Genomic DNA, 15,254 nt, shown 5'->3' with positions numbered 1-15,254 from the left:
AATATTTATTTGATTTAATATCTTTTAAAAGGCAATGATGTAGTTAAGACTTTCAGGAATATTTCACCAAAACAAAGAAAGCAAAACTCTTAAAGAAGCAGACTTAAAACATTTGGAAAAAACACTAATTTAAAAACTTTGTCCACCAAGAAGGCTGACTAGTAAGGCATTACTGTACTTAAAGGGCAAAATTTCAATTCATAGTAAACTTACCTATATCAATGTCAGTAAACCCTTCTGCACTTATTGCATCCATCGTGCTTTTGTCTATTGTGTCTAGACAAAGGCTGGCAAGCTGAGGTTCATCAAATAATCGAGCCTAAACATAAAAAGATAGTTATTCTATTTTCATAGTTATTTTACCTTCAGGCTGTACATATTCAAAGTCAATACTGTAAAGAGTTATAATTACAAATTACATAAAAACACTTACTTAAAATACAACTATAATGTCTATATATTCTTAAAAATTTTCATTCCACAATCAGAAACGAAAAGCCAAAAAAGCACAAATGCTCTGCTGAGATAACAACAAATTCGCAGCACCACTAACAACCCTGTTATTTCTATTTTCATATGCTTATATACACAGTCATGCACTGCATACTGACGTTTCGGTCAATGACGGACCGCATATATGACGGTGGACCCACAAGATCAGTAGCATATAGCAGACTACACCATCTAGGTTGTTTTTTTTTTTTTTTTAAGATTTTATTTTTTTTCCTTTTTCTCCCCAAAGCCCCCCAGTACATAGCTGTATATTCTTCGTTGTGGGTCCTTTTAGTTGTGGCATGCGGGAGGCTGCCTCAGCGTGGTTTGATGAGCAGTGCCATGTCCACACCCAGGATTCGAACCAACGAAACACTGGGCCGCCTGCAGCGGAGCGCGCGAACTTAACCACTTGGCCACGGGGCCAGCCCCTACACCATCTAGGTTTGTGTAAGTGCACTCTATGATGTTCACATAATGACGCAATCGCCTAACGATGCATTTCTCAGAACATATCCCCATCATTAAGCGACACGTCACTGTACATTGTCTAGTTTCTTACACATTACTTATTTTGATCCTAAGGAACACTCTAGGTTAGATAAGGCAGACATTATCATCCCATTTTCCACATGAGGAAACAGAGGCTCAGAGAGGGGTACTGATTTACCTAATATCATCTAGCTAGTTATGCTGCAAAGCCAGTACTTAAAGTCAAGTCTTATGATCTTTTCACTAAACGATAATATCAGTTGTCAAGCATACCAGGACAAACAGATCAGGGTCTTTTTTCCATTTCCTGTTTTGACTGGGGGAGAGAATGAAGCAAAAGAATTTTAGAGCATGAAAGCTCTGGGAACCTAAGCAAAAACTAGGTCTAACAACAGAAGAGCAAATAAATTCACACAATGGAATATTACACAACAATGAGAATGAACGACCTACAACTACACACAACGATATGGATGAATCCCACAAATGACAAGCAAAAGCAGCCACAGGAGGTATTGAGCAAGAGAGTATATACTGCATGATTTTAGCAAAGCTTATGTAGGCCTTCAGAAGTCAGAAGTTGAAGTTGAGCTTATAATATGTGCTTTATCAGGCTGCATATTATAATTCAAAAAAAAACAAGTTTAAAAGCCAAGGGGTCGGGGGAGGAAGAGACTGGAATCCAAACTCAAATGAGATTTTAGAAAACCATCTCCACTGAAAAAGGAGACATGACGACAGGTCTGCCAATGACCAGTCTTTCATTCTGGCCCAGGGTCAGCTCTGTTTACATTTAACAGCAGGGACAAACACGAAATGCACAGAGGTACTCATGCTGGGTCATGCAGAAACCTGCTGAGAATATCGCCAATTAGCCATACCATAAACGACACCGTTATTTGGCATGGCTGATGACTCTTCATTTAATCTTAGAGTAAAATTCACTTTCAAAGGATTTAGTAACTCAGATGCTACTGAACAAACGATAAACATCCCTAACCTAAACAGTTACCATGTATTTTATGGGGGAGAGAGGACAGCATTAAACACACTGGCTTAAATTTAAAACATATATATATTATATATGATATATAATTATATTTACTATATAAAAGTATATATTTTTAAATTAGTAGAACGTTTCTTAAAATTATAGAATAAATACATTTGAAATGCTCTTCTTAGATTATATACTGAGCTTGTTTATATTAATTTGCTTAGTCAAATTTTTAGTAAACTTAGCTCTAAATAATATAAAATCTGTATTAATAGAATCTTAACTCATGCAATTCTCCCTTATAAACTTTTTTATTTAGAAATAATTTCAAATTTACAGAAAAGTTGGAAGTAAAAAGAATACCCATATACCCTTTAGCCATATTTACCCATCTAAATGTTATCTAACATTTTGCCTGATTTGTCTTATCATTTGCTCTCTGTGTGTGCGCGTGTATACACATCTAATGTATACATGCATATACAAATAGGATAATAACGTCTGCCTTATTTAACCTAGAGGTTTTATTAAGGATCAAGATAAGCAGCGTATAAGAAAACAGGCAAGAATATGTGTGTGTGTGGGGCACGTGCACATGCACGCATATACTGGAGGAGCGCCCTGAACCACTGGAGAACAAAGTACAGGTATCGGAGCCCCTGCCCTTAAACACTTCTGTGTCTATCTCCTAAGAATAAGGACGTTCTCTTATATAACCACAGTGATTAACTTTGGTAAAGAATGCCACAATACTTTTATCTAATCTGTCTGTATTTCAGTTTTCTCAGTTGACCCAATAATGTTTTTTGTAACACTTTTTCATCTAGCATGGGATCTAGTCTAGGATCATAGTTAACGTACTTTTAAAATATGAAAAATAGTACATTTTTAACAAGTGAAATTCTAGTATCAACAGATATTTTAATGGCCAACTATATTTTTAGTGTTCATACAAAAATTGATCTTTCACTCTAGGAAAAACAATTTTTTGTAAAAATTATTCTATTCAGAGTAGCAATATTTCAGTCACTCAGATTACACAGGCAATATCAAGTTTCCTATGGAATCTATTGTTGCTACTTAAAGTAAAATAGATTTTCTCCAAATTTAGTTTGAGTCTAGCATTATCTCTGATAAAATATCACTATGATTGTATCACTTCATAAAAAATGTTTTTCAGGGCCAGCCCTGTGGCATAGTGGTTAAGTTTGGCATGCTCCGCATCAGTGGCCCAGGTTCGCAGGTTTGGATCCTGGCACAGACCTACATCACTTGTCAGTCATGCTGTGGTGGTGACCCACATCTAAAGTGGAGGAAGACTGGCACAGATGTTAGCTCAGGGCTAATGTTCCTCAAGCAAAAAAAAAAGAGGAAGATTGGCACAGGTGTTAGCTCAGGGGTAATCTTCCTCAGCAAAAAAAAAAAAAAAAGAGAGAGAAAAGAAAAAAAGAGTTTCCCCCCTATAAATCATGCTGGTACAAGATACTGACTCTGTTTTACAGTGAAGCCGGCATAGGTCCTTTCAAGTAAATGAACTGGCTCAGTTCAAATGAGCTACTTGACAGGAACAAGAAGCTCACAAGACAATTTGTGGGCTAATTCACCTGATCCTATCAACGAAAAATGTGGAATAAAATTGGGTTCTCAGACACACAAGGCCCTGAAAAGTTCCTTTTCCCTCACAGTGACATCTGCTAACCCTTGCTATTCAAAGTGTGGTCCAGAAGCACCAGCATCATCTGAGAGCCTGTGAGAGACGCAGACTCTCAGATCCTCCTTGGACCTACTGAACTAGAAAGTGTATTTTAATTGTCAAAGTTTAATTTATTGGTTTCTGAATTTTATGACTTAACTTTTTCTAGAAAAGTAGTTAAGTGATCCTCTCTACACACAATAAAACCCCTTGGACAGTAAGGAATCTTAATAATATCAACTTCTTTATTAGGTTTTCATCACAAATTCAAAAGAGGAAAAAAAAGCAGGGAGCTATCGCATATTACTGATATGACCCTGGTCAGGTTATTTCACCTCTCTGTGCCTCAATTTCCTTATCTATAAAATGGGGATAATAAGAAAACCTTTACCACAACACCTACACCTCCTAAAGTTATTGTGGTGATTAAATGAATTAATGCATACAAAACACTGAGAAGGCGCCTGGCACACAGTAATCACTCAATACATTTTGCTATTATCATCATCAATATCATCACACCTTAAGAACTCTTGGTTTAAAGTTGAGACCTTAGTTTTACCACTTGCTGTCTAATGTTATATATTTACCTCTCTAAGCTTCCATTTCTTCACCTGTAAAATGGGGATAAGAGTAAACAATACCTCAGAGCTGTAGTGAGGAGAAAATGTGATAACACGTAAAAAGACCAGCTCAGTGTCTGGCATCCCACATATACAGACACGGAGTTCTGTGATTATGTCCAAGAAAAGGTGACACCAGCATGTTCCTTCTTCTGTAACTACAAATACTTGATGACAGAAGACTTAAAAAAAACCCAAATGGTGCCATCAGACATTTTCTATGACAGAATGAATGCAGAACTGGGAAACACAGCCCTGGGCTCTGGCCCCACCTAGCCTGTTAATGAGATTTTGGGCAGGTGGCTAATTAGCCCAGGTTTTAGTTTTTCTATCTGGAAGACGAGAGGGTTGAGCTAGGGGACACCCATGATTATTTCTAGTACTAATATTTAACAGGATTACTTATTATCAGCTTAGAATTTTTCCCCCTCATTTGAACTTGCTTACCTCTATAAAAACCCTATCTCCAAATAAGGTCACATCCTGAGGTACCGGGGACTAGGATTTCAACACATGGACTCTGGGGAACACAATTCAATCCATAACATGTGGCTAGAGGCTAGCTTGGAAATTTTTAAACAACTTGTACAAGGGTATTATAACATCGTCTAAAAAGAAAAACAGCAATATACTTGAATCTAAAGTGTAAAGCTCAGATTAAAGGCCTTTAACAAATGCTAAATAGTGTATGTTAAGGGCTGGTTACTGGTTCCATAGGTGTGTTCAGTTGGTGAAAATTCATCAGACTGTAAACTTAGGATACGTGCACTTTTCTGTATGCACACTGCACTCAGTGAAAACTCTGAATGTCAGAGACAGAATACTTCCCATAACCCGAAATTCTCAATCCTCCAGGAGCAGGTGAGCAAGCTCACAAACACAAGTCCAAAGGTAAATCTTAGAACCTTTCTGGACTCGAAATACTCAACCTTGACTTCAGATCCAACACCAAAAACTGACAACACAGATGTCCAGAAAACCTCCTGCTTTCGCACCTCAGTCACGAGGTAATGACACGAGATCCTAATGCCATCTCCAATCCTAAATAGCTACAGAACTGTGAGTCCTAACACCCCACTCACATAAGGATTTGGTCTCTCTACCTGGATGATACTGTATTAACTCTAACCTGCTTTTCTATTCCAAAATCACATGAACTGTATATGGTCCCCTGAATGGTATTATAAGAATACTTACATATACTTTAAAATAATGATCTAGAACTAATTCTCCAGGAAACACTAAACATTCATATATAGTTAAACTCAATTCTTAAAGCTACAGTGATATATACCTTAGCTACATTTACTTACCTGAGTGAGTAACATAAAGGCATTATCTGCCCTAAGATGTTTCGTGAGAAATTCCACACAATGTGCTTCCAAGGCTGGGACTGCATACTTCTTAGCAGTATAAAGAGTGGTCATCACTGTTTCTGGGCCGATCTGAACTTCATCTGAATATAGAAATCTGGAAAGCAATTAGAAATTGCAAAGGTGGTCAGTAATTTTTTTTTTTTTAAGATTGGCACCTGAGCCAACATCTGTTGCCCATCTTTTTTTTCTTCTTCTCCCCAAAGCCCCCGAGTACACAGCTGTAGTACAGGTGTAGGTCTTTCTGGTTGTGCTATGTGGGATGCCGCCCCAGCATGGCCTGATGAGCGGTGTCATGTCTGAGCCCGGGATCTGAACCAGGGAAACCCTGGGCTGCAGAAGCAGAGTGTGCGAACCCAATCACTCAGCCACGGGGCTGGCCCGGTCAGTAAGGTTTTTGATAGGCAAGTCATCAGAGTTAAACCTCTGAGGAATATTTTAAAAGATAACGAGCAAACTGAAAAATAACCTGAAACGCACATCAGACTTGCAGGGTATTTACACACACATCACCTCATCCTATCTTTGCTCAGTCCCGAGAGGCAGGTGGTCTCCATTTTACAGAGAAAACTGAAGATCATGAGACAGACTCGTGTCTCTGAGGCAAATATGCAGAGGTCTTTTAGCCCCCTGAGCAGCTCAGGACGCAGTGGTTCCCTTCTCTCTCCCTCATCAAAGGAGGTTTACTTAAGCAAACCTACAGACGGCTGAAGTTCACATATTTAAATGTCAAAACATTCATTTATTTTCTGATAATGGTGTCTTCTTATTCTGAGAATCTTTTAACCTTTCATTGTTATCCCAGAATTAGCATTATGAGAAAGACTAGAGTACTAGGGCTTTGGAGAATAAACAATTTAACAGTATCTTAAACGACCACGTGTTGCTATGTGCTTTGGGGTATTTAGGTCCAATCTTCTCCCAAAATACTACCAGCCCAATACTGCCTTCCCCCAGTTCGCTGCTTCTAACTGCCAGGTCGCTAAGATAATTCAGCTTCACAGAACTACAGATAAAGCAGAGAGTCTCAAGGAGGCGCGGGCAGTTCTTGCTAAACCATCCCAGGGCTTTTACACGCAACTCAGGCCCCCTCTGTGGCTCCTCAGAGACCCTGAAGAGGCCCAAGGGCCTGCTCCTCAGTGGCCCAGTTCTCAACTATACTCAGGACAGCCAAGGGGGCTGGAGAAGTATGTCATTAAGAACGACTATTTCATTTTAGCGATGCCAAAGATATTAGAACATTTATTACACTTACATTTCCAGGGCCCAAGTGGTAAAAGAAGTGTTTAAGAAAATTCATTACCTTCTTTCAGAACATGCCGTTACAGGGAAGCGCGCAAGGAAAGTCAGTTCTACTCCGTGTTCTGACCATCCACCTTTCCATTTCCTCCTTTTTTATTCTCGTGGCCTCATCACCACCCAAGATGAAGCCTGAGCGCGTTTCCTGCCCTGACCAAATGCTGGCACTCTCTAAGAAGTATCGCTGTCCTGACCAGGGCCTCAAGTGGAGGCTGCTCATTCTCATCCTCTTCCACATCTCAGGTCCAAACGAAGGCTTGCTGTTTTCCAAGATTACACTGTTTCAAAGTTCTGTTTCCAAAACCTTTCAGAGATTCCACTCGTGGTCTGCATCACCCTCATAACACTGGCTTAACCTTACATGCCACACTCTGTGAGGGCCCACGGAATTAAAAATCAAGTAACCCACAGGCCCTTGGTGTCACGGCAAGTGGGACAAATAAAAAGAAAAGAGAGAAAATCAGCATTTGTTGAGTGTCTACCATGTGAGAGATGCCAATTGATTTAACCCTCCCACGAGGAAGGTAGGTGCTGTTATCTGCGTTTTCAGATGGGGAAACAGGCTGGGGCAACACAGGAGCCGTCTACCACAACACACCCCTGCCGGGTCTGACCGCATCCAGGGCCACAGTGCCACCAGGCCCACCAGGCTCGGCGGAGCTAATGTGTGTGGACTCAAGAGGACAAGGCTTGGGTTTGAGCTGTTCCACCACTTGGCAGCTATGCGACTTTAAACAAGCTATCACCATCCTGTTCCTCTCTGAAAAGTGTTAACAGTATCCACCTCACAATGCTCTGGTTAGGATTAATATAAATTAAAATTCATAAAGTGTTCTGAACAGTGCCTGACAAATAGCCTCAGTGTTAGCTATTTATTTTTATATTGCTCCTTTTTTCTATTTTCCTCTGCGTTTTACATTTCCTTGCCATCATCTTCTAGCCCTTTCCTTTTTCTCCTCAGCAAATCATGTTTAAATTTCTAAGAATTCTTGCTTCTTTCTTGATTGATCCCTTTTTTCCTCCACAGCAATGTCTCAGTTTTATGGATGCAAAAATGTTCTCAAGTCTCCAAGATGATATTAATCAGTTTTAAAAGTTTCTTCTGTTCCCTGAATTACCTATTTCCTTGAGGATCGGCTGTTCTTGGTCTTTGTCATTCATGTTCTGATGTTCCTTGCGTCAACGAGTAATGATCGTCTCCAGTTCAGTCTCCTGGTAGCTGGTATGTTTTCTTTGCTGTTGTGTATCGTAGGTCTGTTTTCCTAAACCATCTCCAAAATGGAACGGGTGGCTGGGAGCTCTGTGTATGTGGGAGGCTTGCTGCCTGGCACTTTGCATTAGACTGGAAATTCAGCCTTTGGGTCAGGAACCCCCCTTAACGCCATTACCCTGAGTCTGTAAGCCATCCCAGCAGCCTCGTTCTCCCCAGGCAGCCTTTCGGTTTCTTTAAAGATGAGCCTGTCCGTTGTCAGCGGGAGTTAGTCTGCAAGAGCTGGCTAAGGGATGTTCTATAAGCAGGCTTTAAACCAATTCCCATGGTTTTAGCCCTACCTTCTCATCTTCACCCTCCTCACTACCAACTCCCAGCCTAGATCCTTGACGGAATTGGGTCCTGCCAGCAAAGGCAGCCCCAGCTCCACTACCGTTCCTCATGCTCCGGATTCTGGGCTCCAGATTCATCCACTCCATTTCATCAACATGCTTCCAACCGCTTTGTCCCTTTTCTATGTTGTTGGCTTCCAACCCCTCTCCCTTTCTTCTCTTCTCTGTAATGCAATTATCGTCTTTTGTATTTCTTTATTATCACTTTGAATGGGAGAGAGAGAAGGCTAACATCATGCTCAGTTCCCTTCTTGAACTAGTAATCTATGAAGTTTTTCTTTTAAGGGCAAGGTAGGAAGAGGTCTTTACATCTGCCCTAATTTTTTTTAAGGAAAAAATTACTAGAGTTACAAAATATAGAGCAGAAGTGTGGGGCCTTTATTACCATTTGCCTTTGTATTTGAGGAGATTCAAACTTAAGGAAACAAGTCCCATAAAGCTGAAGTACATGGTTCTCGAAAGCCTATAACTGGGGGCTCCGACAGGGAGATCTGGAAAAGCTTCCTAGACGAATTTCTACCTGAGCTCTAGAAGATGAAAAGAGGTTGGGAAGAACCACCCAGGAATAGAAAGAACTGTGTTTTTAGACTATCCTATGAGATACCCGGCCCCATTCAAATTGCTTTTACTAAATTACACTTTGGTAATATACCTTTGGCTTATATCAAGGAATATTTTTAAGAAACATCTAATATCTATATCTAAAGACATAGATTGAGGACATTGTTCATTTCAAGAATGCCGTCTTTACGAGCGGACCTCATCAGGAATCTTTTTTCACTGGTCTTGTTATCAGATAGAGTTGTACCTCTCCGAAGAAGCTGGTTTGCTTTTAATCTGATGAACACTATGAACTATAACTGACTCGCCAGGCTTCTCTGTTTGCATTAGCTGCTGAAAAGATTAAAGCGAAATCTGTGGCTTACCTACAGCACGCATTCCTGTACTAGCTTCACCTTGCCTCTGTTTTATTTCTCACCCTTGGGTTTCTTTAAGACATTTTACATTCTTTTTGGAGCAATGCAAGTTAGAGATAAATACTGTACTATAAACAACAAGAAAAGGAACTCTGTGCTTCTCATATATTTTTTTCCCTACATCTTTCCTACAGCACTAGGCACAGTGTGGGCACATGGCTAAAACTTAATAAATACATGTTAACTGACTAGACAACTTAGCAGACATTTCTATGCAAGATTGAGAGGGAAACCATTTTCATTTCTAAGAAGAAAAAAAGCTACTAAAAAAATCCAAGAGTCATCTTGGTTCATATTTTACTTACATGTTTTCTCTACATTCTATTTAATTATTAAAATTGTTATAATAAAAAATTTAAGTAAGCCAAGGTTTAAAAAATATAATTAAAAATGACACTACCACAATTCTTTGTAATCTAAAGCAAACATTTCAGTTCTGATACGCTACCTCTAAGGACAAGAGCACAGAGAAATGATTAGTGTCAAACTATTCCTGTTTTCTCCCCAAAGATTAATGGTTTTCCAAAAAGACAAAACTTAGGTTACATTTAATCTAATTTAAAAGACTCAAGTGAAAACTGGATTGTAAACTATAAAAATCACAAGATCACGTATTAGAAACTTTGTATCACTTCTGATTCATTCATTTTACTCAAAAACATTTAAGGGACTGTACTTCAGGGACTGTGAAAGGTCCCAGAAATACTAATATGGGAAAGACAGTTCTGCCCATAAAAAGCTTATGGTTTGGCAATGAAATGATTAAAAAGTAATGCCATAATTATAACAGAATGCTACATCAGGCACAGGGTGATAACGAATCTCTAAAATGGCCCGAAAAATCACGCCTCCGATTATCCAAGGCCTTACGTAGATTTGTCCCATAATGAAGTCGGGCTAGTCCTGTGTGACTGCCCCTTTAACCAAGAGAACGTGGCAGAAGTGACATTATGCCAGTCTGGGGCCTAAGCTTTGAGGATGCCTGGCAGCTCCTGCTTTTGCGTTCTCAGCAGCCATAAGCTGTTCAAGTCATGCCACCCTACTGGAAAGATCTGCTGGAGAAGCTACACAGGGAGGGGAAAAGGCTGGGCCACCCCAGAATCTGAGTCAAAGCTCCAGATGACTGCAGCCCCGAGCACGCTCAGACTACGAGTGCACGGGAGACCCGAAGGAGAGGCCCCGGGACACAGCCAGCTGCCCTCAGCCAACCGTGGAAGGTGACAAAACTGCGTGTAAGCTGCTGCGTGTTGGAGTGCTTTGTTCTCCAGCAACAGATACAAAACTTGCCACGAGAGACCAGGTGAGGCAGTGCACACGTCTGCCTGGGGGTGGAATTCAGTGATGATCTACAGAAGAGGGAGAGGCTGGGGTCTGTCTGAAGTGTAGGCATTAAGTGTGCAGCTCTTCAAGGCAGAAAGGCTAAGACATACAAAGGCAAGGAGCCTTAGCAGGCAGGTGTTGAAATATGAAAAAGGCCATCAGCAGTGAGGGTTGGGGCACTGAGTAGATGGGGAGGAAGGGGAAGAAATTGAGATCAAATCATAGAGGTCTCGGGTATCTGCTAAGTGTTTAAACCGCACCCTATAGGCAAAAAGAAGTCACTAAAAGATTCAGGGGAACCATGTGAGAATATCTGGATAGTAGAGAGAGCGCTTTGCTAACAGTGTGAAAAATGGACAGAGCTAAGTCTAAAGACAGTGATCTGGTTGAAGAAATGCCAAAAAAAAACTAAGAGAAGGTGGTAGAATCTTCATGATTAGTCCAAAAAGGATGAGAAACAGGTGGAACAGACTGGAACCAAACTACGGCTTGGAGCCATGGCCATCCAAGTGTATCCCCAAATGACCCACAGAGCAAGAACATTCATGAGCAAGAATATTCATGAGCAAGAATAAACGACTGGGCTTTTTTTTAAGCCTCTCAGTTTTGAGGTGCTTTACAGCATTATTGTGGCAAAAGCTGACTAATACAGCGCATAATAATGAGTGTGCCTGCCTCAAAGACTGTTCTGAAATTTAAGTGAGGTCACGTAGGTGCTGAGGAACAGTAAGAGGCACACAGTAAACACTCCTTAAAAGTTAGATATTTATTTTTGTTTTTTAAAGATTGGTACCTGAGCTAACATCTGTTGCCAACCTTCTTTTTTTTTTAGTTCTTCTTCTACCCAAAGCCCCCCAGCACACAGCTGTATATTCCAGTTTTAGGTCAAACGTTAGAAATTTTTATCATTGACACGTTCATCTGCATGGGTACTAGACACTCACTTGTGAACGTCCAGCTGCAAACTGGGTTCTGGAGCGGAGCACAAGTCTGGCAGTAAGGCTGAGGGAGTACGGAACGGGTGGGTTAATGGGAGACAGGAAGAAGATGGCTCAAGACAGAAGCCTGGAACAGTTACCCCACGTTTCCCACCAGCCACCACTCCACTTCCCTGTTCCTCTTTGCAACACAACTCCTTGAGCGGATTATTTATACTAGCTGTCTCCAGTTCCTCACCTCCCATTTCCTCCCCAATCTGCTCTAATCCATTTGCTGAAATCACTCTTTCCAGGGTTTTCAATAGTTTTCCATTTTGTCAAACCAACAATCAATTCACAGCGCTCATTTTACCCAACTCTCAGCAGCATTTAACCTAGTTGACAACTCCCTCTTTATCGGGATGCTGTCTTCAACTTGCCTTTCAGGACACCACGCTCCTTGCTTTCCCTCCAATTCCACTGACCCCTGTCTCCCAGTCTCATTCTATGCTCCTCCTCCTCGGCGACATCTCTACATGGTGGAGGACCCGAGGGGGCATTCGTGTACCTCCTTTCTCTCCACAATCTACATTCCCTCCCTAGGTAAGCTCATTTGGTCTCATGGTTTAAATACCATTCACTCTTAACTTTCAAATTCATGTTCAGGAAGAGACTCTTCCCTAAGCTCCAGGTTCATATTTCTTTTGTTTTTTAAAGATTTAATTTTTTTCCTTTTTCTCCCCAAAGCCCCCCGGTACATAGTTGTATATTCTTCGTTGTGGGTCCTTCTAGTTGTGGCATGTGGGACGCTGCCTCAGCGTGGTTTGATGAGCAGTGCCATGTCCGCGCCCAGGATTCGAACCAACGAAACACTGGGCCGCCTGCAGCGGAGCGCACGAACTCAACCACTCGGCCACGGGGCCAGCCCCCAGGTTCATATTTCTAACTGTCTACTCATATCCTTCCTTGGACGTCTTGGAAATCTTCTTGGTTCTACCTTTAAACTATATCCAGGATTGGACCACGTCTCGTCAAGTCCATCCCTACAACCCTGGTGTAACCCACCACCATCTCTTGCCCGACTACTGCCAAAGCCTCTTAATTCAACTGCCTGCTGCCCATTTTACTCCATCCTCGGCCTCATCTCCAAACAGCTGCCGGAATGAGTTTTCAAAATGTAAATCAGGTCATCTCTCTCCCCTGTGCAGAGCCCTCCACAGGCTTCCCGGCACACACCGGACGACACTCACGGGCCTTCCACAGGCTCGGCAGCCTGCAGGAGCCCAGTCAGCCTACATTTCTGACCTCATCTTCTCCTTCCGTCCCCCCATCCACTCTGCTCAATACACTGATTTGCTCTTGCAGTTCCTCCAAGAGGAGAAATTTAGGGCCTTAAACATGCTTCTCCTTGCTTAGAATGCTCCTTCTCTCATGACTTGACCATTTTTCTTCAAAACACTTATCAGTACTTGACATGATATTCTACCTTTGTTTCTCCTCCCTGGACTATAAGCTCCATGAAGGCAGGGACTTTCTCTTGTTCACTGCTGTATCCAACATCTAAAACAGTGACTGGCACAAGGGAGGCACACAGTGTTTCTCAAATGAACAACTGACGAACATCACTGAAAGGTCAGGCAGATAAAAATGGGTAGTTTCTCAAAGTGCTTCAAACTCAAGTTCAAAAGCCTTTGAGTAATGTTAACTAATTCAAGTTGCAGGCATAATAAAAGTACCACCAAGCCAATCTGCTTTTTCAACTCAGCAAATATTAACTATGAGACATCTTTTTGTCACACAATAATAGGTAGGCACAGCATCTGTGTTTCACAGCCAGCCAATTCCCAAGCTAAAAATCAGTCCAGACATCACTTTCAGAATAGAACAACGACTGGAACCTGAAGGACAAAGGAAATTTCAGGAACTCTAAAATTAATTCACGTATTTTCTATTGACAGGAAAAACTGACTAACAGCTTTGGTGAAAATATGAAATAATCATTTTTCCCTCTACATTCTTATCCTAGCAACCTCAATATTTTTAAAGCAAAAAGCTACCCAACAATATTTTTTATCAGCGGCTCTGAAATTTAGCCGGTTGTCACTATTTAGGGACAGTATTAAAAATGCTCTCAAGGTCGCACCTCCAAACATTACAATATTGAAGGAGGGAGAAAGGGATCAACAAATTCAACAAGCACTCTGGGAAGATTACAATGCAAATAGACCAACAGATCATTTTAAAATACTTCTAGTCTAGAAAATCTAAACAAGCTATAACCAATCCTCCTGGTCAACTTCAAACCAAAAACCAAAATGACCTAGAAACTAGCTTTTGAGTTGTTTCCCCCCCCCCTTTATAAATGTAATTGAACTAAATTACAGACAATAAGGGCATCAAAGAGAAAAGAAGAAAGAAAAAGGCAGCACCATCTTAACACTCCAGCACAACTTAGGTTCACATTTTGGTACATTTCCACTCTTATCTCTAGGTACATGTTTGTTCCGTTTCTTTAATCATGGTGCCCACAGCCTCAAATGCTATTTATTACACACATTTTCCATGTGAATATTATCACCTCGTCATACTTAGTAGCTGCATGACATTCCATCAAACGCCCTAGCATTATTTACCTAACCATTCCCTCCAGTTGACTACTGTGTCACTACTATAAATAATCCTGCTGTACATATTTTTGTACAGAATATCTTTTCAGTACTTGAATACTTCCTACCTGTGGGAATAAAAAAACCTATGGTGCCAAACTGTTTTACCCCCACCTTTGTCACAGAGGGCTCATCTGATGTCATCCTCCCAAAACTGGAGGGGAGGGGAGTGTTAATAGAAAAGTATTTCGCTTTTAATTTGCAATTCTTTAATTACTAGAGATTAAACATTCTCTGTTAATTAGCTGCATTCTCTCCTTTCCCTAAGCTAAGCTATCTATCCTGTCCTTTATCCATCTGTTAACGGGATCCCAGCATTTCTTTTCTACTTGTGTTAACTTTGTATCCAATTTCCTAATGATCTTCCTGATGGAGCCTCTGCAGACTGCCGTCTGTTCCACAGACCCACCTGTTCTGGCCTCAGCACCACCCAAGGCTCGGCCACTAACAACACGTTCTACTCCGGCAGCTAAGGCCATTTGGGGCCAATGACACACACAGTCCTCGGTGTGAGCGGGCTCCATCACCTCGGGCAAGTCGCTTGACTTTTCTGGGCCTCAGTCCCATTTGTAAAATCGTGGAAAACAATGCCTATCCTTCCCCAATCGGACTTTCGCGACGAAAAGCTAACAATGCCAAACTACCAGCTCCCTTCCATTAAATGAAACCAATCAGGAGTCACTCCACTCCCCTCCAACAGTCAAAAAGCAAACCCCACCACCGACGGCGGCACTCGTTTCCAAGCGAATGTGACCTTGCTGCGGAAGCGCGGAGCAGGGCAGCCGCACTCGCTGCTCTGGCAT

The 15,254-nt window shown here is 41.3% G+C and overlaps 1 protein-coding gene across 2 annotated transcripts in view; it reads right to left on the bottom strand.

Moving 5' to 3' along the window:
* BTBD1 (BTB domain containing 1) overlaps positions 1-15,254 on the bottom strand; it is a 42,952-nt gene that overhangs the window by 22,132 nt on the left and 5,566 nt on the right. For both annotated transcript variants that reach the window (XM_008512690.2, XM_070570198.1), the window contains exons 2-3: positions 5,611-5,767; positions 214-319 (exon numbers count right to left, since the gene is read on the bottom strand). In XM_008512690.2, the coding sequence (XP_008510912.2) occupies positions 214-319; positions 5,611-5,767 (263 nt within the window). The remainder of the gene's footprint in view (positions 1-213; positions 320-5,610; positions 5,768-15,254) is intronic.

This window comes from Equus przewalskii, chromosome 1 (genome assembly GCF_037783145.1).
Source record: "Equus przewalskii isolate Varuska chromosome 1, EquPr2, whole genome shotgun sequence".
NCBI classification, from domain to species: Eukaryota; Metazoa; Chordata; class Mammalia; order Perissodactyla; family Equidae; genus Equus; species Equus przewalskii.
Note: the sequence above shows the minus strand (reverse complement) of the source record. Positions and strands in the feature narration are given on the sequence as shown.